This window comes from Myotis lucifugus, unplaced genomic scaffold (assembly GCF_000147115.1).
Source record: "Myotis lucifugus unplaced genomic scaffold, Myoluc2.0 scaffold_68, whole genome shotgun sequence".
Lineage (NCBI taxonomy): Eukaryota > Metazoa > Chordata > Mammalia > Chiroptera > Vespertilionidae > Myotis > Myotis lucifugus.
In genome coordinates this window covers 1,768,133-1,795,755 of record NW_005871116.1, presented here as the reverse complement: position 1 = coordinate 1,795,755, position 27,623 = coordinate 1,768,133, and the positions used below count along the sequence as shown (strand labels likewise).

General features: G+C 38.8%; 1 protein-coding gene across 1 annotated transcript; it reads left to right on the top strand.

Annotated features, from left to right (window-relative positions):
• The first annotated feature begins 3,302 nt into the window (after nt 1–3,302).
• On the top strand, nt 3,303–26,296 carry RANBP3L (RAN binding protein 3 like). Its single transcript, XM_023755049.1, has 13 exons — nt 3,303–3,317; nt 3,433–3,526; nt 4,650–4,727; nt 7,463–7,534; nt 7,854–7,981; nt 11,371–11,474; nt 12,263–12,347; nt 14,842–14,944; nt 15,305–15,435; nt 17,034–17,154; nt 19,132–19,274; nt 23,584–23,773; nt 25,716–26,296. The coding sequence occupies exons 1-13, from the start codon at nt 3,303–3,305 to the stop codon at nt 25,757–25,759; spliced, it is 1,308 nt and encodes a 435-aa protein (XP_023610817.1). The 3' UTR covers nt 25,760–26,296.
• The last annotated feature ends 1,327 nt before the right edge of the window (nt 26,297–27,623 follow it).

Here is a 27,623-nt window from a genome sequence, read left to right as displayed (position 1 = left end):
TCCTTCTCCCTCTGGCCCCCTTTCCACACAGCAGGCAGAGTGATCTTAAAAAAACAAATGCATATCCCAGTGAATCACTCCACAGAGTAAAATCTCTTACTGGCTTCCCATTTTTTCTTTGAATGAAAACAGAACTCCTGGCTCAGCCTACAAGGCTTCCCAAAGCTCCAACCTGGTCTTTGGCCTCCTCTTGTACCACTGTCCTCTCTCTCACCTTGCAAACTATCTCATACACAGTCATCCATCACTACATATTTGTTAGATAAATGGCTTGAATAATAAATACATTATAAATAATAAAGGATAAAATTTTTAAAATATAATTTCAAGGACTTTGCTTTTATTTTCAAACTAGAGGCCCGGTGCATGGGTAGTGTCCCTAGGCCTGGCCGGCAATGGGTAGTGTTCCTAGGCCTGGCCGGCAATCAGGGCTGATAGGGGCCTTCCTTCATTCTGTGCTGCCCCCTGGTGGTCAGTTCACATCATAGCGAGCAGTTGAACTCCAGGTTGGTCAAACTCCCTAGGGGACAATTTGCATATTAGCCTTTTATTATATAGGGTTTTCCTACTGGGTCAGGTGCGAAAGCTGGTATGAACCCAGTGGCTTGATCAATGCTTACTTTGTCTTTGTCTTGGAGCCCAGATAAATGCGTGGGAGAGAGGGAGAAAGTTTAGATGGAAGTGGAGGGTAGGAGATTATCTGCTTTCTAACTAATGTGCTGGACCATGTCAGGCTGAGCAGGCGGCTGCCTGAGGCTAATGTATCTTTAATCAGACAATGTGTGCCTGGGTCCTAACACAGTGGCTGGCACACAAAAGATGTGCAATAAATATTTGTTGAATTAACTAATAAAAGGGGCCTTCTTACTTTACCATATGCCTTCCAGGCTGCGAGTAACCCTGTGGGATTTCCTCCTTAATGCTGCCATTAAAGATGGCTTTTGCCTGTGTTAAGCTGAATGTTTTCTAGAAGGAAAGTGATGTAGTTTGTCTTGGCTGAGGCCAAGTCATGCTATTTTAAGAATGACTATCCAGGTCCAGTTGAGAAAAGACCCATTCATTGCTGGTTTTCATAAGTATCCCCTGCACATCCACAAAGACAGTTTCCTTTCAAAGTCACTGGCGAGCTCCTTTCTTACATCTAAAGTAACTGCTGGAAAGGAGCTTGTTGGAGAAAGAGCAAAGGCTTGAGCTACAGTCTAATGTGGACGGGATTGCCAGTGTGCTAGTGCATGTTTTGTGCTGGGGCTCACTTGGCTCCCAGGGCGGCCAGGGCAGTAGCACTGGCATAAGAAGTGAGTAGTGTACGTCGTTGGGCTGAAAGAAGGTATCCAGCTTCACGTGGCCCCAGGAGCTCAGCGAAGGGTCGTCTGGCGGAGTTTGTGACACTCTCTCATGGAGAACATTGTGGGGAGCTGGAGAACCCTTTCTGGCATCTGAAGGTGTGGTAGTTCCTTGAAATGCCCCGGCTAGAGGTGATTTATGCAGCCTGGGGGTGCCAGGTGACCTCGGCCTGTATGGCAGCACGGAATGTTGGTAATGGCTCCTGGAAACCTACTGGGAGCAAAGTTCTGAGCTCATATTTGGGCTCCTCAAGAAAGTGTGTCATCAGTTAGCCATGTCGGTTATGAGTTTTGAAATGCGGGTTGGTGGCATGCCACATATTTACTATTTTTTGAGGCTTTTTTGTTTGTTTTATTAAAATGTAATAATTAGATCTAAAAATCCATTTAATCTTCACATAAACTGTGAGGTAAGTACTGTCATAATCTTTCTTTTTTCAGATGAGGAAACGGGTACAGACATATTCAGTTTCCTAAAGCCAATTGGTAGTGAAACTTGTATTTGAACACATGCCTACCTAACTCCAGAGCCCAAGCTCTTAAGAACCATATAATTTTCCCTGAGAATGCTGGAGTGCTGATATTTAAAGCTGTGATCACCCATTTATACCCTAGAGTCAGTGAGTTTCTCCCTTTGTCCTACCTAAGATAGGAAAATATAAAAGATTAGTAAGGTTGATATGGCTGAGGACAAACTTTAGCTACTTTATAACACTAACACTGATTCTTAGTCTAAATATTGAAAGCATTTCTTAGTATATGACTACTCTAGTCAAGGACATATGGATTATTTCTAGATCATTTTTAAAGCTGGAATGCAGTACATCTATACCTTCAGATCTGATCCAAGGAGGAGTACTATTATCAAATGAGGTTTTTCACCCCTTGAAACTTTTTATTCTAAAAGTATAGTTGTTAATCACTCTATCTTGGTGGGATTCTGAAGGCAGGGAATTATATTTTGTTGTTCTTAAACCCTTAACACATGTTCTTTTAATGGGATGATCACTCTATTTGTGGAAATATATTTACTGTCACTTTCCCCCAAGTATTTATTTCTGTAATTAACTATTAAAACTATTTATAAATATTCCATTTATAGCATCCATGTAAAACAGTTTGGATTTTACCCAAAGGCAGAAAGAAAATACAAATAAATAAACAAAATCTTCAAATATTTTTAGTTGGTATTAGAAATGTCGAAAAATGGTTTTATTTCTTTTCTGTTCTTTTTATTTTACAGAAAAATCTGTCATTGCTCAACCAATATTTGTTTTTGAAAAAAGAGAGCAATCTTTTAAGGTAAGATCAAGTGACTTTTTTGTTTGATTTTTACTTTGACAAAGAAAATTATATTGAAAGAAGCTAGCTACACTAAATGATATATCCCTGCTGAATACGTTTATTTTCTTATTCTTCACTTACAGAGTAGTGCCTCCAGAATATTTATATAGGAGGGATTTACCGACAGCAATTTAGCTGCAATGGAAAGCCAGTGACCTTGTCTTGAATTTCCACTAAATTATACATTTTTGGAGTGACTTGGGTGGGAGGGACTGAAAGAGATCAGAAGGGCTAAGGCTCCTCCAATCCAGCCTGACACAGAGTATTAAATAAGTTGTAAACTGCGATATTTGATTTAAAAAGGGATCTGAAGGACCCTATCTTTTTTATCAGCATCATACTTGCTTCAAAAGACAAACAGTATTCTCACTTTATCTTAGTTAGTATTTCCTTGTTATTCATTCTTGCTTACGCAGGTAATGTACATCACTACCCCCAAAGTTAACTAACTAAGGAAATCTTAACCCCCCAAGCCCTTGTTGAAAAACCAGATTCACGGGGCCCCAGCCCAGGTCAGCCGCTCAGAATCCTGAGTCGGAGTTTCAGAAGCTCCCAGCGGTTCTGCATCACTGGAAAGTGGGCCCGCTCTCCTGGACTTGGCTCGCTCTTGAATGCATGCTCATGAGTAAGGTGAGCAGCTGTGTCCTGGCCTCGCCCAAGAGACCTGGCTGGAGAATTCTCTTAGGAAGCGACAGGGGAGAAGTCTGGTGTGAAAACTCTGACTGGCAGCTTCCTTTCCTTCCAGAGGCCTGCGGAAGAAACCCTGCACGAGGCAGCGGAACCTGGTAACGATTTAAACCTTGTATTTCAAAATCAACCTTTAGACAAAGAACATACTAGTAAGCAGGCACAAGCATTTTGGCATGTGGCACAGACTACGTAAAACTTGACGGTTTTTCTTTTGTTTAAACATGAAAGTGTTATGTGCTCACACAGAATAGGGTATACAGATGTCGTATTATAAAATGGCACACTGGAACTTTATATCATGTTATTAAGTGATGCTATCCCAATAAATTTAATTTAAAAAGATTTCAACAGGAAAATGTAGTTCAAACTGCATTAAAAACTCAAAATGAAAAAATATTTTATTAAAACATGAGGACTAAATTCTTCAAAACAAAGAAAGCCTGAGGAGAAAATCCAGATTAAAGGAGACAGAAGACTTGTGACAATCAAATGCTATCTATGATTCTGGGCTGAATCCTGCACTGGGTGGAAAATGTTACAAAGGACATTATTAGTCAAAGGACAAAATTATGGTTGGTGGGTTAGTTAAGAATATTGTATGTTATGTTAAATTTCTTGAAGTTGATCATCATAGTGGGATAATATGAGAGATTTTCTTATTCTAAGGTAATGAACATTGAAATATTTAGGTGTTAGGGACATAAAACACACAGTTTAATCTGAAGTGATTCAGCAAAATATGTATGTAAATCGAGAATGATAAATCAAATGAGGCAAAATGTTTACAACTGCTGAATCTGATTGAAGGGCATATGAGAATCCTTTGTACTATTTTTACAACTTTTCTGTAAATTTGAAAATATATTCAAATTAAAATAAAATTAGAAACAAATAAGAAAGTAGACTGGCTGTTGTTTTGAGAGATGACATGAGGGTCCCTGAAATCAGTGATGTTAGCAACTCTAAAATCCCATGATTCTCTACTGCCTTTGTTTCAACGTACCAAAAACATTCTTCATACAATCTCAGAATTCATATGCAATTTCTTGCTGAAACTACTGTGTCTGATAGTTTCACAACTGATGATATGATTATCAGTTCATAATCACCTAGCTATTAACCCCAATATTTAAAATTGTGCTTCAGGAATTAACATGTTACCCAATGATAATTTGTATAGACAAAAGGAAATTCTATTTGTCCCCCATATCATCAATTGAGGATAATTGGTTATTGCACGCAGTTTTACCCTTCACATTGAATTTCTTGCAGAATGTAATGGTTTTTCAAGAAAGCGCATACGGGCTTCATCTTTTTCTTTGCAAACTACAGATTCTCAGTCCCAAGGAGGTAGGTATAGTGTAGACTGTGAGTGTTTCTCTGTTACGTTTAGTCTGAGTATAAAATTTCTAAGAAACTTTTCAAATGGATAATTTTAAAAGTCTACCCACTGGATAGTGCTTATAATATGTGGTTATATGAAAATAGCAGATTGTTTTTATATAACCATACAGTGAGTACATTCAATTGGTCAACATTGAAAAAAGACTGAAAGGACGGAAGTCACAATGTTAGAAATGGTTATTTCAGGTAATGGGATTATGAGTGGTTTGGTTTTTTTAGCTCCCTCTTTGTATTTTGCTATGTTTACAAAGTTTCTGCTTTAAGTATGTATTAGTTTTTGTAGGGAAAACATCCATTTTCTCGGAAGCAACCACCTACTTAAATAAAAGATGTCCACCTTTTAAAAAGACACTTTGTTCTAAGAACGTCATCATATAGTACTGTGTTCTGAATAATCAGTGACTTCGTTTGCCTCTCTTCTACATTCAACGCACTCCGGTGATTCCTTTTAGAGTTGATTGCATTGCTTTCTGCCTTGTAATACAGCTATTTATGCTATATCTGTCTCCTCCACTGTAAGTTTCTTGAGATCATCGTCATGCCTGATAGAGTATCTTAAACCCCGTGAGCACTCAAAGAGTTTCTAGAACCTTGAGCCTGTCACTCTGACCTTTGCAAATCCATTTTCCTTTATGATGATCTTTCTTTCTCAGCTGCCATAAAATACTGACATTTTAGTGGCAAACAAAGTAGAGGTCTTAACGAAGTATGAACGGAAGAATACCTTAAGAACTTTACAAATCCAGACAATATATCTGTTTATTTTCGGTAGAAAGTTTGAACTTGATGATTTTTTTAAGGATTTTATGTTTATGATAGCAATATACTGTATATGGCACCCCTATAAAAGAACGTGCTTTATTTTACTTATTTTCCATGTATATGGTTTATAATACATACTAGAGGCCCAGTGCACGCCATTCGTGCACTGGAGGGGGGGGGTCCCTTAGTCCAGCCTGCGCCCTCTCGCAGTCCAAGACCCCTCAGGGGATGTCTGCCTGCTGGCTTAGGCTCGAGCAGGCCTAACCTGGCGGGTGAACATCCCCCGAGGGGTCCTTAGCGCTGCTGCGGAGGCGGGAGAGGCTCCTGCCACCACCGCTGTGCACGTCAGCTGTGAGCTTGGCTTCTGGCTGAGAGGCGCTCCCCCTGTGGGAGTGCACTGACCACCAGGGGGCAGCTTCTGCGTTGAGTGTCTGCCTCCTAGTGGTCAGTGCACGTCATAATGACTGGTTGCTTGGTTGATTTGCATATTAGGGTTTTATTATATAGGATAGTTGTATATACAAAATATACAACTATGCTTTAGATTCTTATTCTAAAGTTTATGCTTTAGATTTATATTTTAAAGTTTAGAATATTAATCCTTTTGTACTTTTCATTAATTAAAACATTACTTCCTTTTTATTTGAAATGTATAATGCTTTGCTAAGCATTCTAAAAACATTTATTTTAATAAAAACTATTTTATTTTAATTAAAGATTTGAACTGGATGGAACATTTTCTACATTAAAATTATGATTTATATTCTTGGGTGTTTTTGTTTCTACTGAACAACCAACTGTCTTTTCCAAGTTAAGCTTGCCACTAGAAATAAAAACACACACACACTATTCATTTTCTTTTCACTGATCCTCATGTACCTGGGAACCACCGCATATTCAAATTAGTGAATTTATATTCTTATTAAGAATTCCAAGCATGACTAAGAACAATATGTCAGACACCTTTCAGATACAGAAGAGATGCTTCTAACTCAGCAGGCCCTCTAAGCCTCACTGACACCTTACAGACAGTAAGAGGAATGGGGTCCTAATCTCAGAGGGATGGCTTTGAGCTATCGAGTTAACTGCTAAATTCTTCTTATTTTAATCAGACCAAAAGAGTCAGCTACACAAAGAGGAAAGAATGAATAAAGAAACAGTTATATCAGTAAGCACCATTCCTTTGTATGTAGTACAGAATATTGGTGGTATTGCAACGGAGAAAAATTGCATAATTTTATATGGTCAATTCATTGTTGCTATTCAAGAATGAAGATAATAAATACCACTTAATTGAATTTTGAATTACAGAAGCAATTCTACCCCCAATTTGGAGCAGGTTATAATACTTTGAAAAAGCAATTCTTATTCTTTTCTCATCTCCATTACTCAAATGCTCTAAGGCTTCTGTTTCTGCAACCAGGAGGTGATCACTTTGAAATGTCTAGTAATTCTGTACTTGTAGCCACCACCACAGTCTTAGCCCACAAGCGCACTTCCTAGGAGAATAATGTATTGCAATGATTTCACTTCTGTCTCCAGGTATTATTAGAGTAGGGAGAGGGACAGAATTTGCTAACTATTTTTTAACATTCTGTAAGAGTTCATTATCAATTTAGATTTTATAATCTGTAGAATTTGCCTCAGTATTCCATTTCATGATTCTAAAGATGGCCTATTCTGTTAACGACCTAATTGTCACTTACATTTATGAGAGGAACAGAACTGTGTAGCACAACTCATCCTGCCACCACGCATTTCTAGTAGTCAGCGCTCTCCTGTGCACTGCCTCCTACTCTATTAGTGCGGACACTGACATCTACTGGTGAGTTCCATGCGAGACTGTTAGGACCCAAATCGTACAGAAATGGACCCACTCTCCTAGACTTAATTTTTTCTAAATATTTTTTTTCTTACAGTGAAGAAAAACAATGTTTTTATGACACCAACTATTGTGCAAAGGAGTGTTGACATGAACAGTGCAGAACAAAGTATGTAGTTTCTCTATTACAAAAACCTCAGAAATTACATTTTACCATCTATATTTTAATCTGTGTGTGTGTGTGTGTTGGGGGGATGGAGATAAGGCTGAGTGACAAAACGTGAAAGAATGTATTTGATAAGCCAGGTCCCATGGCCAAAATAAATACTTATTGGGTAAAATCTTGGCTGGAAGTAAGTAGTAAGCAATTCACTGGCTATTTTGACTTTGATTAGTTAATCATAATCATTAAATTAGTCAAAAAATATGGAGGAAGAAGTATTTCATTCACTTAAGATATGTTGACTCTTTAATTCTGTTCCGTTAAGGTCCTTTGAAACATTCTGAACATGTCCTAAGACCTGCTATTTTGCAGCCACCTCGAGCTCAAAGGTGTGAAAAAGTAAGACACCATGCATTGGAACACTGCAAGACTAAAGAACAAACAAAAAATAAGGTAAGAAACTCTGCCGTGGTAGGATTGACCTCAGTCCCTCCTCCATCCATTAGTAGGTGGCTGTGGGCCCCACACCAGTCATGAGCATTAGGAGGCATGAGGGGTCCTCTGAGCTTTATGTTGTGGCGGAATCAGCTGCAGAGCTGGAGAACACCTGGCCCAGATAGCAGAGCCCTCAGTGACCTCAGTCCACATGCCCTCTTACGTGGGGGAGCTGTTCCCAGGACCAAGTGTTGTGATCTTTCCGAAGCTGCAAAACTGAGTCCTACAGGACAGAAAACCTTGTGGTCTTGTTCCCGTGCCCTGAGCCCATGTGAGAATAGGGAAAGCAATGAGGTGCCAGGGGCTGGGAGTCGGAAGTCAAACGTAGGACAGGGATTTCTGCTTCCCCAACTGCTTGACATCCTAGCGCGGCTTTGCTGGTTTAGGTCACACCAGGGACCCACTCAGACCCCTTTTCATGGATAACAGGAGCAGGGAACTACCTGCACAGTGTAGCTGGGGTGGGGTGGATTGGGAGGGGGGTGTTGGGAAGCCTCTGGAGATGACAAGAATTCTCTCTTCCATTGTGATACGTTATTTTCTAGGAAGTGCGCTTGTGGGCTAAGGACTGTTGTGGGTGGCTGAATCAGGCTTCATGGGCCTTTTAAAGGAATACTCATTTTGCTCAGGCCATGCAGATAGGGGTTTGGGACAGTCTCTTGCTATAGTTCTAGCTGTTTCCTTCAGAAGCGGGCACTTCAGAGGAATGAGACACAAGATGGAATTCAAGAGTTAATTCCATCAGTCATTTATTTCCCGCTAAACTATTGAGGGTTGGTCTACCTCATTTTGTTTTGTTTTTCCTTATTGAACATAAGGATAGCAACACATGGAGTGTTAAAAATACCAGTGAGTTCATTAATTCAATGAAAAGAAATCAAGTTGGTAGTAATCCTACCTCTGCTGCTATCTATGTTTGCATTCTTGGAAAAAGCACCCAACCTTTCCTTTCTATTAGTGAAGTGAGGGAGTTGAACTTAGTCAACATTTTTATATTTCTAAATCTTTTTTTTTGGTAAAACATGATTTCATGAGACCCATTGTGAATTTAAAAAAACCACTTTATTATTTATGCATGGTTTATGATGTGATTTTTAAGTAACATGTTTTAAATTTTAAATCAGCCCTAACCGGTTTGGCTCAGTGGATAGAGCATCGGCCTGTGGACTCAAGGGTCCCAGGTTCGATTCTGGTCAGGGGCATGTTCCTTGGTTGTGGGCACATCCCTAGAAGGGTGTGTGCAGGAGGCAGCTGATCGATGTTTCTCTCTCATTGATGTTTCTAACTCTCTATCCTTCTCCCTTCCTCTCTTTAAAAAATCAATAAAATATATTTTTTTAAAAGTTTATAAGAAAAAATATGTGTTGACTAATTCCAAAATGTTATTATATTGCATTTGATTTTGTAACAGCATTACCATAAATTATAGATTAAAATTTGTATTACATTTTATGATATCAAAATTAGATCAATATTTCTTCTTCAGCATGTTATTTAAAATCTTAATTGCATATTTAAATAATAAAATATAATATGTTTCTTGCATCTTCTTCCTAAGTGATTAAGCATAAGGGAAATTTTCAGGCTATTGTTTGTAAGCATTTCTACTTGAACAACTCATGAAGGTTATGAATAGAACTTAGTCTTCATTAGTGAAAAGCCTAATTGGATATGCCCATCATTTTTCATTTAATGATGATCTTTTAACATCTAAAGAAAAGCTAAATGCTATATAAGAATTCTGACAAAATAGATGTAATTTATAAATCTAGTGAAAATTATTTCTAGGTGAATTTTATAGAACCATTATTTTCATGTTCCTTATTAACTTGTATATCAAAATCAGAAAAATTTTTATACATCTTGTCATTAATCAGTGCTCACTTATTGTGTATAATTTAAACCATATATGCCTAATAAAAACGATTTTAAGCAACGTTAAGAGTAAAATCTGTGATTTTGGCTGAGTGATGAATCCTCTGCGTGACTGAGTCATGAGCATATATTTTGATTGTTGCTAACCAATGATGCATATTCTCTTGATATATATTTCTCAGCTCTCAAATTCTATTATAATAGGGAACTACTCTATTGGTTCATATAAGATTAAAGTAGAAACAGACCCCATCTGTCTTTGTTTTATTCATTTATTTGTTTGATGGAAATATTTATTTTTTAATTTTTATTGATTTTAGAGAGGAAGGGAGAGTGAGAGAGAGATAGAAACATCAATGATGAGAGAGAATTGTTGATTGGCTGCCTCCTGCACGCCTTACACTGGGGATTTATTTTTCAATATATTTTTACTAGAGGCCTGATGCATGAAATTCGTGCAAGAGTAGGCCTTCCTTCCCCTGGCTGCCAGCACCAGCTTCCCTCTGGCACCGGGGACCTGGGCTTCCCCCTCAGCCCTGGCTTTGTCTGGAAGGACATCTGGTCTAATTAGCATATTACGCTTTTATTATTATAGATTGATTTCCGAGAGGAAGGGAGAGATAGAAACATCAATGATGAGAGAGAATCATTGATCAGCTGCGTCCTGCACGCCTCACACTGGGGATTGAGCCTGCAACTCGGGCATGTGCCCCAACCGGGACTCGAACCATGATCTCCTGGTTCATAGTCAAAGCTCAACTATTGAGCCATGCTGGCCAGGCCCACCTGCCTTTAAAGACATGAACTCCCTACCACATCTCTGGTAGGGGAAGGAAGGTGTCCACAAAACATTGGAGACACTAGATCTGATCTTTCTAGGGTTCCTTCCAGTTCTAAAAGTGCCCACTCCTTCATTTATACATTAACACTTATGTACATATGCACATTTCTGTTGATTAAGTTACCAGTCCAATGTTCCTAGGTGAAGGGATGGAGTTTCCTCCCACACTGATTGGATGGTGGTGATGGTGAAGCTCTTAGTTGCTTCCAGGGATTAAATAAACCTGAAAGATAGATTTACTAACCTAGAAATGAGAATTAACTCCACTTGGCTAAAAAAGGAACAAAAGGAGTGGGATTTCTGAAATATTAGGACCAAATGTATAGTCTCTGGTATCAGACAGACCCAGGCTCAAACATCAGCCCCACTCCTGGTTGTCCAGGCCTCGCCAAGTTATTTGAACGCGTTAGGTTAGTTCACACATCTGGGAAATGTGGATAATAAATAATAGGTGTTCAAAGTGTATGGAGTTGTTGTGAACAGAAAATGAGATGGTGTACATATAATGCTCAGGGCAGTACTTGAATACAGCAAATTTTCAATACATTTAACTATAACTATTATTGCCTTGTCTGATGCCACCATAGGAAGCAATTTAAATGAACTTTTTGATGGATTTCTTTTCGTTCAGATTTCTGAGAAGAACTCCTCTTTGCTAAGTGAAAATATGCCAAGTGCTGGAATTTCAATCCAGCTGTCTACCAACCAGATTCTTTTGGGTGCTGCATCAGTAGGGTGAGTGCTGTTCCTTCATTGTTGCTTTCTTTTATCGTTATAACCATCTACGGAAAATAATTTTCTGACATCATAGAGATAAATTGTCAATATTTCTGTTTGAAAGAAGATTTTATAAAGAACACAGTTTAAAATGATTTTCGAAATGTCTCTAATATTGTAATATCATTAATATTGGAATATTACTAGGCCATAAAAAAGAATGAAATCTTACTATTTGTGAAGCATGGATGAACCTAAAGGGTATTATGCTAAATGAAATAAGTCAGTCAGAAAAAGACAAATACCATATGATTTCACTTATGTGTGGAATCTAAAGAACAATATAAATGAATAAACAAAACAGAAACAGATTCATAGTTACAGAGAACAAACCGATGGCTGCCAGAGGGGAGGGGAGTTGGGGGATGGGTGAAAAAGGTGAAGGGATTGAGAAGCACAGATTGGTAGTTACAAATCAGGCATGGGGATGTAAAGTACAGCATAGGGAATATAGTCAATAATATTGTAATAACTATGTATGGTGCCAGGTGGGTATTGGAGATATCAGGAGGAACACTTTGTAAAGTATATTATTGTCTAATTACTATGCTGTACACCTGAAACTAGTACAAAACAATATTAAATGTCAACTATAACTGAAAAAAAATTTTAAGTTAAAAAATGTAAAAAATAAGTCAATCATTGATGAAAGGAGGAAAAAAGCAATAGTTATAGCAAAAAGAAGCTTTAAACACCCCCCCACACACACATAAATAAAATAGCAAATGCTTCTTTCTTTTTTTTAGATGTCAACCAAATGAAGATAAGTATTCTTTTAAAAGCTGCAGTTCTGACTTCGTTTTTGGAGAAAACATGGTAGAAAGAGTTTTGGTAAGATTTTGGCAAATGTTTCTCTTATTATGTAGAGAGCTGTCACTTCAAATTTCTGAAGACAAATTAATTAAAACAATGTTACATTGGAGCACACTCTTTAACTCCTGGGTTCAAAGGCACGTTTTCTTAACTGGGAAGAGTCCCCTGGGAAGCTAGTTTTGGTTGTTAGAATAATAGACAGGAACCCACAGAGGAAGAGAATTGTATAATTATAACATTATTACTGATGAGAAATATTAAATAGTTCTTGACTCGCGTAAACCCAAAGGTACCCAAGGAAATCCCAGAATTACCTGCAATAGTTAGATAAGCTCAACTAGTAATGACATCTTAATATCGTTTTTCAATAGTATTTTTTTTTTGGTAATAAGATGATTTTAACATTGTTTGCCAATTTTTTCTCATTAGCCACAACCTTTCCCTTCAAGGTCTTACTTTGAAAAGTGTTACTGTAACTTACTTGCATCTAGCTTTAAGGGGGAAATCACTTGCCCGGGGAAATATACTTGCCAAGTGGAGACCCGGAACTGTCATTACTGCCCTCTTTATTCACTATTGAGAATCCTGCGTGAGGCACTTGTTGCTCTGCCCTCCTTAGGGGATGTCTCTAAGACAGCATCATCTAGGAGAGAGGAGGGGAGGGGGGGCATTATACAGCAACGTGAATGCTATGGAGCAGGTGTGCCTGTGCTGTAATCTAGTCCATCACATCTTCATGCTCTTCCCACTTTTGACCCGGACCAGAATCTTGGCTAAGATAGGCCTCGGTGGTATTTTATTAGCATTCAACTCAATGTAACAAAGGTATTGTGTTCTTATGATACATAAAGCATTGGTGTCGGTCTTCAGTTTGCCTGCCTACTAACTATCTGGTGAGCCTTCACAGTATTTTTATGCCTGGGCATCTCCCTAAACCAACCATTTCAGAGTCTTTTGGTTGAGGCCAGGTGTCAGGCGATTCTAATATACAGCCAGGCTTGAAAACTGCAGGAGACAGAGAGATACCTGTACAAAGGACCTAATCAGGATTGCTATGTACTTGGAGGAGGCACTTGTGTGCTTTCCTATGGGCACTTCCCACTTGGTTTACAAAAGAATCTGGGCTTCCTCTCTCTGTAAATTGATAACATCCTACAGATAAGAGCAATAGAGCAAACTTGTACTTGTCTTCAGTTAATCCTGTAATCCCGTGGCCTAGTGACTTGGGGGCCCGGATATCCTTCGGACTGGTTAGCTGACCATGTGCTCTTAGAGTTAGCCATTAAGCTTTCTGTGCCTTAAGTTTTTTTGTTTGTTTGTTTTTGTCCCTTCGAAATAAATATACTCGTGTCTACCGATTTTAACAGACTATTCTTGATGTCCAGTTAAATATTGTGAGCAAACCTTGAACAGTTTAAAAGGGAAATGATATAAACCTGAGTATCATTCCAGTTTTCCCTGTTCTGCAGAGGGCTATACAGGATCATAAATGGTAGGGAACTACTCAGTCCTTTTCACACAGGCCTTGATCACAACACATGTACAAAGACCCATTGTTGGCAAAAGCTGATGGGAGGAAAATTAAGATTGTTTCTATGGCCCTGGCCAGCTTAGCTCAGTGGATAGAGTGTCAGCCTGCGGACTGAAGAATCCCAGGTTCAATTCCGGCCGAGGGCACATGCCTGGGTTGTGAGCTCGATCCCCAGTGGGGGGTGTGCAGGAGGCAGCCAATCAATGATTCTCTCTCATCATTGCTGTTTCTATCTCTCTTTCCTTCTCCCTTCCTCTCTGAAATCAATAAAGAAATATATTTTTTTTTAAAAAAGATTGTTTCTATGAAGATGATCTCTGAGACAGACAGCTCAGTGGGTTCTCTGTATAATTTTATTATTATTATTATTTTATTTTTTATTTTTTATTTTTTAATCCTCACCACAGGATATGTTCATTGATTTTAGAGAGGAAGGAGTAGAGCAGGGAGGGGAGGCACATCAATGTGAGAGAGAAACATTGATCGTTTGCCTCCCATACATGCCCCTACAGGGGATTGAACCTGCAACCCAAGTATGTGCCCTGACTAGAAATTGAACGACTGAGCCACCCAGACAGGACCATTATTATGATGATGTTTTAATGCTGTGGATAGAACAGCGAATTGCTGGGCATACTGAAATACCTTGAAACAGATAATAATTGCACCTCCTCGTAGGTATCAGGTTAGTCTGGCGATCCCATGGAACAGCTGTCACCTCCTTTGGGGCCTCTACAACTTCTCACATTGTCCCTGGAACCAGATCCCACCCAAGTAGGCTGGTGGTCACTGGGCTCTGCTTCCTGGGGACCAGGACCAAGGTCCTGCAAGGAGAGGGAGGAACTTCCTGTTCAGCACAGAGGGAGCCCAAACAAAAACACAGCAGTTGGTTTTGTTTAAAACAGAAGAACAAAGATATCTTTTGGCTTACTGCAAACATAAGAGGGTGAAATTAAGTAACGCATCTTTCCCCCCACCTAGGGTATGCAAAAACTCACCCAGCCTCAACTTGAAAATGACTCCTATGCCAAGGAAAAGCCATTCAAATACAATCTAAAATTTCCTATCAACTCTCCAAACTCAAGTAAGAATTGTTTCACTTGTAAAACATTTGGTTTGACTAGTTTATTTCCTGTTTTCCCATGTCATTTGTTTAACATCTACAAAATACAAAAGCAATAGTCCAGTATTTTCAAATTTGTTGGTAAAGAATAAAGTGTATACATATGGTTACATGATATAGAAGCCTTTTAAAATTTTTTGACTTAATACATGGCAAGTCATTAAAGAGATTTACTTAACATGAAGAACTTGGGTTTTTTGGAAACACTCATTGTTATAAAAAAGTGGAAGAGATGTACTAGTATTTAATAGGGGCAACAGAGATCGTTCACACTAGAAAAAATGGGGCCTTTTATGTGTTTTCCCCCCTATTTTCTCTTAGGAACAGACGCTATTAAAAATATGTCCCTGATTGAATCAGCTGCTGCTCTCTCTTCCAAATCATCACCAAAATGCTTGCTGAAGAAAATTGATGTAATAACAGGGGAAGAAGCGGAATATAATGTGTTAAAGGTCTGTATATCATATATTGCTCTTTCTGGTAGCCCTTGCAGATATAAAGTTATCATCAACAGGGACATGTTTTTTTTTTTAAAGGCAGAAGTATACTTTTCAAGAAAACGGAGTTGCTTAAATAAAAATGTTGGACACTTCCAAAAATTAAACCAGTATTTTGTGTATTCTTACATTTGTGCTTATAACTTGCAGGAAAAATGGGTTGTTGGGTTTATAGCCATTCACATTAGTCCCTTAGGAAGCAGACAGCTCAGGACACTTTCTTAATATAACTTTGACCTCTGTACACTGCTCAACCTGCTTGTACAATCAGTGCCATTATCATAGGATTTAAAATTTTAACTTACTCGGAAGGTTTTAAAGTGCTGATAAGATGAATTGATTTTAGTTCTAGAGAGTAAAAGAATTGTGTTTCCCTTTTGAAAGTTTGTAAGTTCTGAATTTCATATAAATCAAAACTTCCACAGATGCGTCTACAGTATCACCATCGGTTTGAATGTGGAGTGGTCTAGGTATCAGCCCAGGCATATGAAGTGTAATTACTACAGCTTGATCATTTCTCAACAAGGCACGGGTTTCCCTTTGTCTGTCTACATCTGCTCTTCCTCCTTTCCTCTTCTCCTCCCCCACAATCTGCTAATACGTTTACTATACAAGTGTGTTCCAAGCGTAACTTCGGATCAGATTAACCCTAGACTATGGAAGTAATTGTGACAGGTGAGACCCTTCCCTGATGCTGTATTTTCAACAAGTCATCCAGGTGACTCACAAACACAGTGACATTTGAGAGCCACTGGTATTTTAAATTCCAGTAGGGCACTCTGGTGTCACATCTTAGCTCTCATGCTCTATTCTTTAAAATATTTAAAGCATACAAATATTTCCATGATTGCTTTACCTTCAAATAAATTACACAGCTCAAATAGCATTAAGTTTAATTTGAAAGTTGGTGTTTATATAGATATACAGGGTGGGGCAAAAGTAGGTTTGCAGTTGTTCATATGGAAAATAATACAATAATTAATAAGTAATAATATAAGAATAAACTCTATTTCATGTATGTACTCACAACAGTAAACCTACTTTTACCACACCATGTATTGTTAAGTGAAAAAGCAAGATACAGAAAGGAGTATGCTATTCTACCATTTACAGGAAAAAAAAGGGGGAACATATATATGTATTGTCATATATATATATATATATATATATATATATATATATATACTTATATATGGGAGAATTAATATTAGCAATAGTGATTACTGATACAGGAGGTAGAAAGTACAAATGGGAAACTAGGTTTGGGGAGGGACTTCTCACTTTGTACATCTTGCTTTTTAAAAAATATTTGTTGTTGAAAGTATTACATAAGTCCTCCCTTTTCTCCCATCTTCTTGATTTTTGATGTTTGAACTATTCAAAACTTGTATATTCGTAAAGTTAAATAATATTTAAGTTTAAATAATATTTTAAAACTGATGTGTAAATCATTAACAAAGGTTATTCTGATAAAAGATCAAATAAATAAAAGTATAGGGAAGGATTTGAAGAGACTTTCTATATGTTTGACATTTTAAAATATTGCCCTTCAGATCAACTGCAAGCTTTTTGTGTTCAACAAAACCACCCCGTCCTGGACTGAAAGGGGCCGGGGAGCGCTGAGGCTGAATGACACAGCTGGCAGTGACCGTGGGGCCTTCCAGTCAAGACTAAGTAAGGGATCCGCTGGAAACGCAGGATGCTATGTCTCAGGGGGAAATTTCCAATACAGGTGCAAACCATTGTCTGGAGATGTGTCATAATGTCAAGAAATCAGACTGTTGAAAACAATGTTGTTTCCAATGTGCCATAGGAGCTTCCTGGTTAGAGTAGGCCCTTATGTCAGAGGACGCTGGTCCCCGTTCTGGCTCCCCCTCTGACTACCTGGTGACCTTAGACAAGTCAGTTACCATTTTGAAATGGGGATAATGGCCCTGGCCAGGAAGCTCAGTTGGTAAGACTGGTCTCCCGATACATCAAGGTTGCAGGTTTGATCCTTGGTTGGGGCGCAGAGGACAAGCAACCAATGCATGAATAAATACTAGTAAGTGGAATAACAAATTGATGTTTCTTATTCTCTCTCTCTCTCTCTCAAAATCAATAAGTGAAAATTTAATAATAGTCCATAACTTAATGATTGTGAGAATTCAGTGAGATAAGAATGCATGTAAAGTACCCATGAAGGAGCCCACCACATACCTAAACAGCAACCCATTATTATTTAAAGAAATATGATACAAATTATTTAAAAAGTGAAAATAGTTTTCCTAAAAACGAATATTTGCCCTATAATTTACAATGCCATTCATAGCCTGGTGTGTGGGTTGGGATGAAGGGTCAGTTTCCAAGGAAATAAAGGTGTGTGGTTATTGAATCCTGCAGGCAGAGTGATGGTTGGAACCTGGAGTCAGTCACACTGAAAGACATCCGAAAGGCACATTGGCCCTCATTCAGAGGCCCAAACTTAACGTGAGCCCACGCCGAGATCTGGGTGGGGGATAGGTTTGGTTGGCTGGCCAATACTAGCCAGTGAGAGAGCTGTGGAGGAGAAGACCACGGACAGAAGTTGGATCTAAGTGTATGCATGTTTGTTGAGTTTCAGATATCAAGCTCAACAAATGGGTACGGAATAGAATTCAGACTAAGAGAATAGAAACAGTGTCTTCAGTTCTGTAATTGGCAAACAGGTTTCTAAGTATTATTCCCAAGGCAGGTACTGGTTGTTTTTCTACTTTGGTTTAATTTCACTCCTTCCACCGCCTGCCAAAGAGCCACAAAACAACTCTTTTTTTAAAAAAAAAATTATACAGGACATACAAGTTCATTATAGAAGACAGAAAATATGGATCAACAGAAAGAAAAAAATCACTCATAGGTCTATCTTCCTGTAATAGCTTCTGTTTACAATACATATTCTTCTAGACTTTGTTCTCTATCTACATAAAGGTATACATATATTGAAAAAGATGTGTTTCATGGTGTTTATATTGCTTCGCAATTGGATTTCTTCTTGTTTACAAAGTATATACCAAGATCACTTTTCTACATCAATAATTCTCTTTTCTCCAGAGAGGAAGAATATATTTCAGAGAGGAAGGAGAGGAAAAGAGAGATAGAAACATCAATGATGAGAGAGAATCATTGATTGGCTGCCTCCTGCATGCTCTACTGGGGATGGATCCTGCAACCCGGGCATGTGAATCAAACTGTGACCTCCTGGTTCAATAGGTCGATGCCAGCTGGGCCTCTTCAGTTTTCTTAATGGGTTCATAATACCTTGACTAGCTGTACCATCATTTATTTAACTCATTCTATTTTTTAAATTCCATTTCAATTTTCTCTATTTTAAACAATTTTTGGGTAAATTCTTAAGAACAGTAGGTCCCCAAAGGATTTCTAAAATTTTAATCATTTTTAATATTATAGTAACAATATATAATTCCAGCATTTTAACCAAAAAATAAATTTAAAAAATTCTTTAACATAATAAAGTCCAATTTGAAAACCAAGTTATAATCTAGTCAAACTTAATAGTGAAAATACAACCTGAAAAATCAGTACAAGATTTACTTTGCTTTCAAATGGGGAATTCCCCTGGAAGGGTAAGAAATCCGCTCTTCTGTGGTCTGATGTATCACCTTCCCGTTTTAGTTATGCGCAATCAAGGCAGCCTGAGGCTGATTCTCAACAGCAAACTCTGGACTCAAATGGAGATTCAAAGAGCGAACCCCCGAAATTTACGAGTAACAGCTACTGATTTAGAAGACTACAGCATCAAAGTGTTTTTAATTCAGGTAAGTAATAAATTTCAGTGATAGAGGATTACCCACCCTGCTATATTTATAGATCTCTGCAATTACTCATTTGTGTTGGTGTTTGTTTTTGTCTTGTTTTGTTTTTTCATTTTTTTTTATTTTACTGTGATAACCTGTGCCATTGGCAAAAAATCAGCCATTCACTTTGGTTGTTTGCAGTCTAATATAAGACCTACATTTTACATGAAATTTAGAAATTAACACCTAAATCTAGAGTAATCAACTGGTACCTGTCCCAAGACATTTTTATTGATATAAGCCATCGAACATCTACATTTTTCTTCACTATTGAAATTACCTCAACAATCTTAATAAGTTACCAAAGGGACTATTGTCAAGAAGCTAGCAAAATCCACAGCCTGATGCTCATACTGAATGCTGAGATGGAGAAGGCTTTGAGATCACGGGAAAGGAATAAGTGAGAAATGGAAAAACACAGGGCTAGCGAGTTAGCCAGTCCAGCAGCAAATTCCAGTTCTGGACATGAGTCAGTCTCCAAGGTAACAGGATGGGAGCACAGCTTCAGCTGTTTTCCTGCAAAAGGAATGCTTGACCTTAAATAGACGATATCCAGGCACAAGAGAGAGCGGGCAGGAATCAGGTCAGAACAAAGGCTGGGTCTCCCCTGTGGGCTGAGACCCGGGAGAAAACTGAGGACCCAGGTGACTCAGGCAGAAGCAGCAGTACAAGTGGCGTGGCCTTCACAGACCAATGGAAAAGAAGTTGGCAAGTGGCCACTGATGAAAAACCAAAGGTTTTATTAATTAACAGTAAGTACAATGTTAGCTGTAAGTGATGGAGAGTATTAAGATACTAGAGTAAGATGATGCCCGCCCCTGTTCACCATGGAGGGAGGTGACACTCTGCCAGGCCAGGTCACTGGCTTTGAATGGCCAAGCAGCCTGCCTGAGACTGTCAACTAGGATTGGATTCTGCTGCTCAACACTGGACTCATGCTGTCTTTTAAAATTGTAGGATTTTTTTTAGAGAGATGCAAACAAAATGCAAATAAAAATCACTCCAAATTCCACTCCCAGAAATGGTCACAATTCATAGTTTGGTCTTACCCTGTATTTTAATATATAAACATATGTGCACGCATATATAATACATATGTGCCATACTGTACATACTGTATGACCTTCAGGCAAGTTATCTAGCCTCCATTAACCTGATTTTACTCACCTGATAAATGAAGAGAATAATATACTTCATAAAGTGGTTGAGAAGATTAGATAGCTAATATTTGATTGTAAAATATATACATGTAACCTTGTTTTCACTTACCAATGAAAATGAGTGTTTTTGTGACATTAAATAGTTCATTCTTCAAAAATTATTTTAACAGGTGAAAAGAATTCTATTGTATTGTGCATCATAGTTTATTCCATTAATTCCACTTTGTTAAATACTTAGGTAAAAAAAATACTTAGGTAATTTACTGTTTCATTATTATAAACTAGAGGCCTGGTGCACAAAAATTTGTGCACTCAGGGGGGGATCCCTCAGCCCGGCCTGTGCCCTCTTGCAGTCTGGGACCACTCGGGGGATGTCCACCTGCTGGCTTAGGCCCGCTCCCCAAGGGATCAGGCATAAGCTGGCAGTCAGACATCCCTCTGGCAGCCCGGGAGCCCTCAGGAGATGTCCACTTGCCAGCGGGGAGCAGGCCTAAGTTGCAGTCGGACATCCTTAGCGCTGCTGAGGAGGCAGGAGAGGCTCCCGCCACCACCGCTGTGCTGGCAGCTGTCAGCCTGGCTTGTGGCTGAGCAGAGCTCCCCCTGTGGGAGTGCACTGACCACCAGAGGGCAGCTCCTGCATTAAGCGTCTGCCCCCTGGTGGTCAGTGTGTGTCATAATGACCAGTCATTCCCAGTCATTCTGCTGTTAGGGTCAATTTACATATTACCCTTTTATTATATAGGATAGAGGCCTGGTGCATGGGTGGGAGCCGGCTGGTTTGCCCTGAAGGGTGTCCTGGATCAGGGTAGGGGTCCCGCTGGGGTGCCTGGCCAGCCTGGGTGAGGGGCTGAGGGCCGTTTTCAGGCTGGCTACACCCCCTTCAGGGTGGGGGTCCTGCTGGGTGCCTGGCCAGCCTGGGTGAGGGGCTGAGGGCTGTTTGCAGGCTGGTCAAGCCCCCCAGTGGGGACCCTCACCCCATGGGGGTGTGGCCAGCTGGGGTGAGGAGCTGAGGGCCATTTTCAGGCTGCCCACAGCCCCTTCAGGGTGGGGGAGTCCCACTGGGGTGCCTGGACAGCCTGGGTGAGGGGCTGATGGCCGTTTTCAGGCTGGCCATGCCCCCCGGTGACCCCAGCCTCTCCTTTTTTTCTTTTTTTTTCTGGGATTTATTTATCTTCTATAATTGAAACTTTGTAGCCTTGAGCGGAGCTCAGGGCCGGCCAGGGCAGGCAGGAAGCTTAGCTTCTTTCATTGGCAACCCAAGCCTCCTGCTTTCTGCTTGCTCCAGCTCCATGGCGACCGCCATCTTAGTTGGGTTAATTTACTCCTGATTGGGTGGTGGACATGGCTTGAGTGTAGCGGAGGGATGGTTAATTTGCATGTTTCTCTTTTATTATATGGGATTCTTTAAGGAGGCTGCAGGAAACTCTCTGTGTACATACATGTTAATTTTCTTGGGAACAGGTTTTGACTTGTCTTGACAAATTTCTCTCCAGAAAGACTGAACCAGTTTTCATTCTCACCAGCATTTTTTTATGGTACTTCCTCAGAGTTATAATTTTTTTAAGCATTGCAAATTTGTTATTCAAAAATATATCATATTATTTTAACTTCGGAATTTCTTAAATGAAAACATCTGAATGAATTTGTCCAAAGGAAATAGACATATTGGCTAGTGAACGGCATTACAAATTTAATGTAAGAAAGTCAAGGAAGCAGAATAGCATTTATATTTCAATTACAAATACTCTCAATACTTGTTAGTAATTAGCTTACTAAAGAAAATTACACCTTTGCACACAATATAAAAAATTAAATTAGTCAAGTCAACAAGTATTTATTCAACAACTACTCTGTAATATCAAATACAATATGAGAAACAAAAATATTTTATTGCATTTATATTTAAATTTTTCCACCCACAAGTATTTAAGGCAACTTAAATACATGCATATTAAAAAAAAACTTTAAAACCCTTCTCCCAAGAGTTGGCATATAGTTGGTTCAACCCTCAGTTCTCAGTTTTAAAATGTTTGGTAACTCTCTGGAAGGTTAGCAAAGAGAAAAAATGTCCCAGATTTTCTTTGAAATTGTGAAAAGATACAAACGTACAAACTACTGCCATGTTACCTTAAAGAACATTGAGTTAGGTGACAGAAACCTGGGGTTCAAGTGCCGGGCAATTTGCCAACTAGCTGTGTAAAGTCAGATTAGTCATTGCACCTTTCTGAGCCGTCCTCTCTTCACCTATAAAAGGGAGAGGGAGCCCTAACCGGTTTGGCTCAGTGGATAGAGCGTCGGCCTGCGGACTGAAGGGTCCCGGGTTCGATTCCGGTCAAGGGCATGTACCTTGGTTGCGGGCACATCCCAGTGGGGGTGTGCAGGAGGCAGCTGATCGATGTTTCTCTCTCATCGATGTTTCTGACTCTCTATCCCTCTCCTTTCCTCTCTGTAAAAAATCAATAAAATATATTTTTTTAAAAAGGGAGAGGGAAAAAAGAGTATGTTGAATACCTGTGCTATGTGCTTTGTTAATATTAATGGATAAATAACCACAGTTTTATTGTAAAAAATGGGTAACAATAGAATAACAATGACTGTTATACAAATGGTATTGTTACTATCCTTTTGATATTTGTAGCAACCATAAAAATAGCACAGAAAAGTCCCGAAAACAAGTACTTCTGATGGGCAAAAAGTCCCGAAAACAAGTACTGTCTTTAGTAAGCTTGCAGGGCATGTCCACGCAAAGTGATGTAAAGGAAATGGAGTCTCCCCTCCTCTCCCCCCCCCCCAATTCTACAGTTTTCTACAGGGTAAAATCGTGGAGGAAGGATGGTCTTTACAAAGTTAAATTCAAATAGAAATTTCCAATCACAAAATTTCATTTTCTCCATGTAAAATGCACAAATTGGGACCTCTTACAAAACTATCTGCCTTAGGATTCAGTTTGGTTCAAGATAAATGGACTTTTTACCCTTTAGTGGTGAGGGTTGTTTACATTCTAGATTTATGCCATGTAGTTCCTTCCTTGTTAACAGTGAAAGATTAAAAATCCTTAAAATGTGGCTATTATTATTTCTATTCTTAACCCCAGAATTTTCCCCATGCAGGCCACTGCCAAAGACACAGAATCGCTGTATGCAGCCATACATCACCGTCTTGTTGCTCTTCGAAGCTTCGAGAAGCAGAAAGACATCAATCAGGCTGACAGCCAGGCAGAAGCAGCCCTCCCACAACTAAACTGCGACAGCTGTGATGAGGATGAGGATGGTTTCACCCAAGGCACTAAAAATAGATCAGGTAAAGGACTTACCTTCTGGTAGGTCAGCGGTTTGAGAAAGGAACCTTAAGCACAATCCTAATGTATGAAGCCAATTTTTAAAAAGTGGAACTTACTGATTTGTGTACAGTGGGTCGACATGAGAGCCCTTGCTGTTTGGACCAGGGAGTGGGTTTAAAAATCTGTCTTCTAAATGGGCCTTCATTGGGATTTTACCCAAGTCAGCCTCATCATGATGCTGCATATCATCCTATGTAATAAAAGGCTAATATGCAAATTGTCCCCTCCACAGGGAGTTCAAGCAGGAGTTCGACCAGGGGCAGGGCCTGCCAACCGCCCGCAGCCCATCCCCCTGGCCAGCCTGGCCTGATTGGCCCTGATTGGGGCGGGCCAGCCGGACCCCACCTGTGCACGAATTTGTGCACAGGGCCTCTAGTTTACATATAAATGGTATAAAAGACCATTTTTACAATTTAAAGTATTAATGGCTGCCCTGAAACTAACCATTTATCCACATTTCTCTTCACTTGCTCTCATTCTCCTATTATTGGCCATAAATAGGAGAAATTATAAATACTTGTAGTGGAGCCACCAGGCAAATCTGGCTGCAAACATCAACAACCCTCTTTATTTCCTTTTTGGAATCTGACTGCTTTATTTTCGAAGACTTTCTTTGCCTGGTGTGAAATGAATTATTTCTTTTCTTTTTTTAAAATTGATTTCAGAGAGGAAGGGAGAGAGAGAGACAGAAACATCAATGATGAGAGAGAATCATTGACTGGCTGCCTCCTGCATGCCCCCCACTGGGGATCAAGCCCACAACCTGGGAACGTGCCCTTGACCAGCATCAAACTTGGGACCCCTCAGTCCTCAAGCCAACGCTCTATCCACTGAGCCCAACCAGCTAGGGCTGAATTCTTTCTTTTATTGTGTCAGGATTCATGACTTGAGCGAGGTGGAAGTGGAACCAGTAGGAAACAGACTTTTAGGTGTTCATCCTGATGTGTGGGTGTAAAATTAAAGTTCATCATTATTTTTGGAGAAAACCATTGTCAAGGAAACAATGAGATTTGTTATATAGATGTGAGTATCTAATAAAGTCAGCCAAATATTTTCAGTAATAGTTTCATTTAGCCTTGAATTCTGCTCTACAGAGGACTGAGGGATATACTTTTACAAAGATAAACAATTGTCCAACTTTTAATCATTTTAAATCTTAAAGCTACTTTAGTCATACATAATTTAATAATCCATCATGTGCAGAACTCAATGAAATATCTTCCTTTGCCTAATACTAAAAATGTAATCAAGACAAATATGCAGATCAGCATCAGAAATTGCTTGACCCAGTGATTCAGAGAACTGAGTGAATATGATTTCTCTTGTTATTGTTAAACAGATGGCTTATTATTCTTTGAAATGTATAAAATGTATAAAATTTCTATCTTTTATATTATGAAGTTTATATTGTCAACAATAAAATGGGGTCTATTAGAAAATGAGTTGGTAGCCACTAAAATGTTAACTTGAAAGGATTAAATTGCAAAAGTTTCATCAACAAATAACCTGTTTATAGAATCTATCGTTTTTAATATGCAACTATTTTTAGATAAGATGAGAAACAATGGAAATAATGCCAATAATATGAACCCCTGCCTTCTCCTTTCCTCCTTTCACTTAGTACCTTCCCCAAGAGGTGTAGCATACAAATGCTAAAATGTTATGAAAGTGATAAAAAGTCTAATATTTGAAACACTGTTGCTCATGATTTCAGGAAGAGTTTAATTATTTGAAAATGTCATGTTTAACATTAAGCAACATTTCCAAATGATACTTAAACAAATATAAGGTTTCTATATTTCATTTCCTCACCAGTAAGCATATTCATGAATATTCCTGTTCAATTGAATTCTAATCTGAATCTAACATTGTGTAATAAAATATTTTAAATTTATGTCACAGATCCTTCTAGGTGGACCCACCGACAGTCAGTGGCCTGTTCATGAGTGCCACCTACTATAACATGACGACATCTACACAAAGATTGGTCACCAACTGAAAATACTAAGCCATCCTCACTACACGAGAAGATCCTATTCATCCCTTGAAGAGTTTTAATAGAAAAGTTCATGAAATATAATTTGTTGCAATTGAAGTTTTTCTCTTATGTAGTCTGGTAATTCTGAGGTTTTACATTTTGATTATTGTGGAGAAAATGACAGAATTTAAGAAATACATAGACTTTGGAAGTTCAAAATTTGTCATTTTTGGAGAAGTTAACTTAGAATAGGATTTGATAACTAATTTGGACTATTCATCACATTGATGGATATACTAGTTAAAATGATAAATTGCTGGATTTGATAAATAGCTAAGTAAAATCTTTATTTTTTCAGTCATGCATTGTGTGGCCATAAAACAAATATTTTATAATATTTCCAGTCATTTCTTTGAAAACCACTCTAACTGCATAACATTTCATTAAAACATGTTTTTCTTCTGAGACACGTGTATTTTCATTTAGCCTTTGGACTTCCTAATACTGTAAGATTATGTACTCATGTATTCCTTTAAAGAGAGTATTTGTTCTTAGACGCGTATCCACTGTATATTCTTGACTGACAGCCAGCCTCCAATAATTGTTGAAGGAATGTATAACATACATTACCTATGTATCAAAACAGTAAGTATACAAAAACTGAAATAATTTAACTCATCCTTTGCTTTATTTATGTAATTAAATTGTCATTACTATTTGAGTGGGTGTGGCTGTATAGAGACCTTTTTAAAACAAATATATCACAGATAGCCAAATGAAATTTTTCTCAAAAATTCAACAGTAATTTCAACAATCATGCGAGTTTTGATGCCCCTCTTTCGATTTTTGTTTCAGAGACACTTAATGTGTCACACAAGAAAATTAGTCTCAGTACTTAGAGCCATATTTCATTTTCCAGTCCAGTTTGATCATCCCTTGGCTTAAAATTGACTTCAGATTGTGACCCCTAAACGATTCCCGTTAGCGGCATCTTAGTCTGCTCCGTCTGCCATAACAAAATACCACACACTGGGTGGCTTCATTACTTCTCACAGTTCTGGAGGCTGGCAGGGTGGGTTCATTCTGCGGCCTCTTCTCTTGGCTTGTAGGGGGCCACCATCTCACTGTGTGCTCCCGTGATCTCCTCTTGTGGGAGCATGGGGGAGAGAGAGAGAGAGAGAGAGAGAGAGAGAGAGAGAGAGAGAGAGAGGTCTCTGGGGTCTCTTCTATAATCTCATCAGATCAGGCTCCCCCCCACCCATGCCCTCATCTAACCCTAATTACCTCCCAAAGCCCCATCTCCAAATCCTATCATATCGGGGGGTGGAAGGGGTAGAGCTTCAACATATAAATTTCTTGAGAACATAAACATTCAGTGTATAACCAGGGAATAAGAGTTACAATTCCAAAATGATTTCGGAACACGTGTTGATATTTGACAACTATGACATTGGATGGAGGAGTTATTGTAATACCTGGTAAATGTTTAGCCTAATGAAGACTTGGTGTATAATAGTTTTCAAAAATTAGAAGTTTACCAGGACTTCTTAATTTTTGCCAATTTAGTGGACATAAAAGGCTATTTCCCTATTACATTAATTTGTATTTTTCTAATTTCTAATAAGGTTCAGTATCTTTCAGATATTTATTCCCTGCTTGTGTTTCTTCCAAGAAATTCCTGATCATAATCTTTGCAAAGCATATCATTTTCTCCTTTTGGTGGCTTCCCAGCATGTATGGGATAAGAGCCAAGTTCCTAAGCATGGATGTAATACTTTCGATGTCTTTCTCCCTGTCTACCTCTCTAGCTCCCCTCCCACTGTTTCTGTCTC

Coding starts and splice junctions, on each gene's coding strand:
- RANBP3L (XM_023755049.1), top strand. Junction 7,982..11,370: donor AAGAACAAACAAAAAATAAG/GTAAGAAACTCT, acceptor CTTTTCGTTCAG/ATTTCTGAGAAGAACTCCTC. Junction 17,155..19,131: donor GGCCTTCCAGTCAAGACTAA/GTAAGGGATCCG, acceptor TTCCCGTTTTAG/TTATGCGCAATCAAGGCAGC.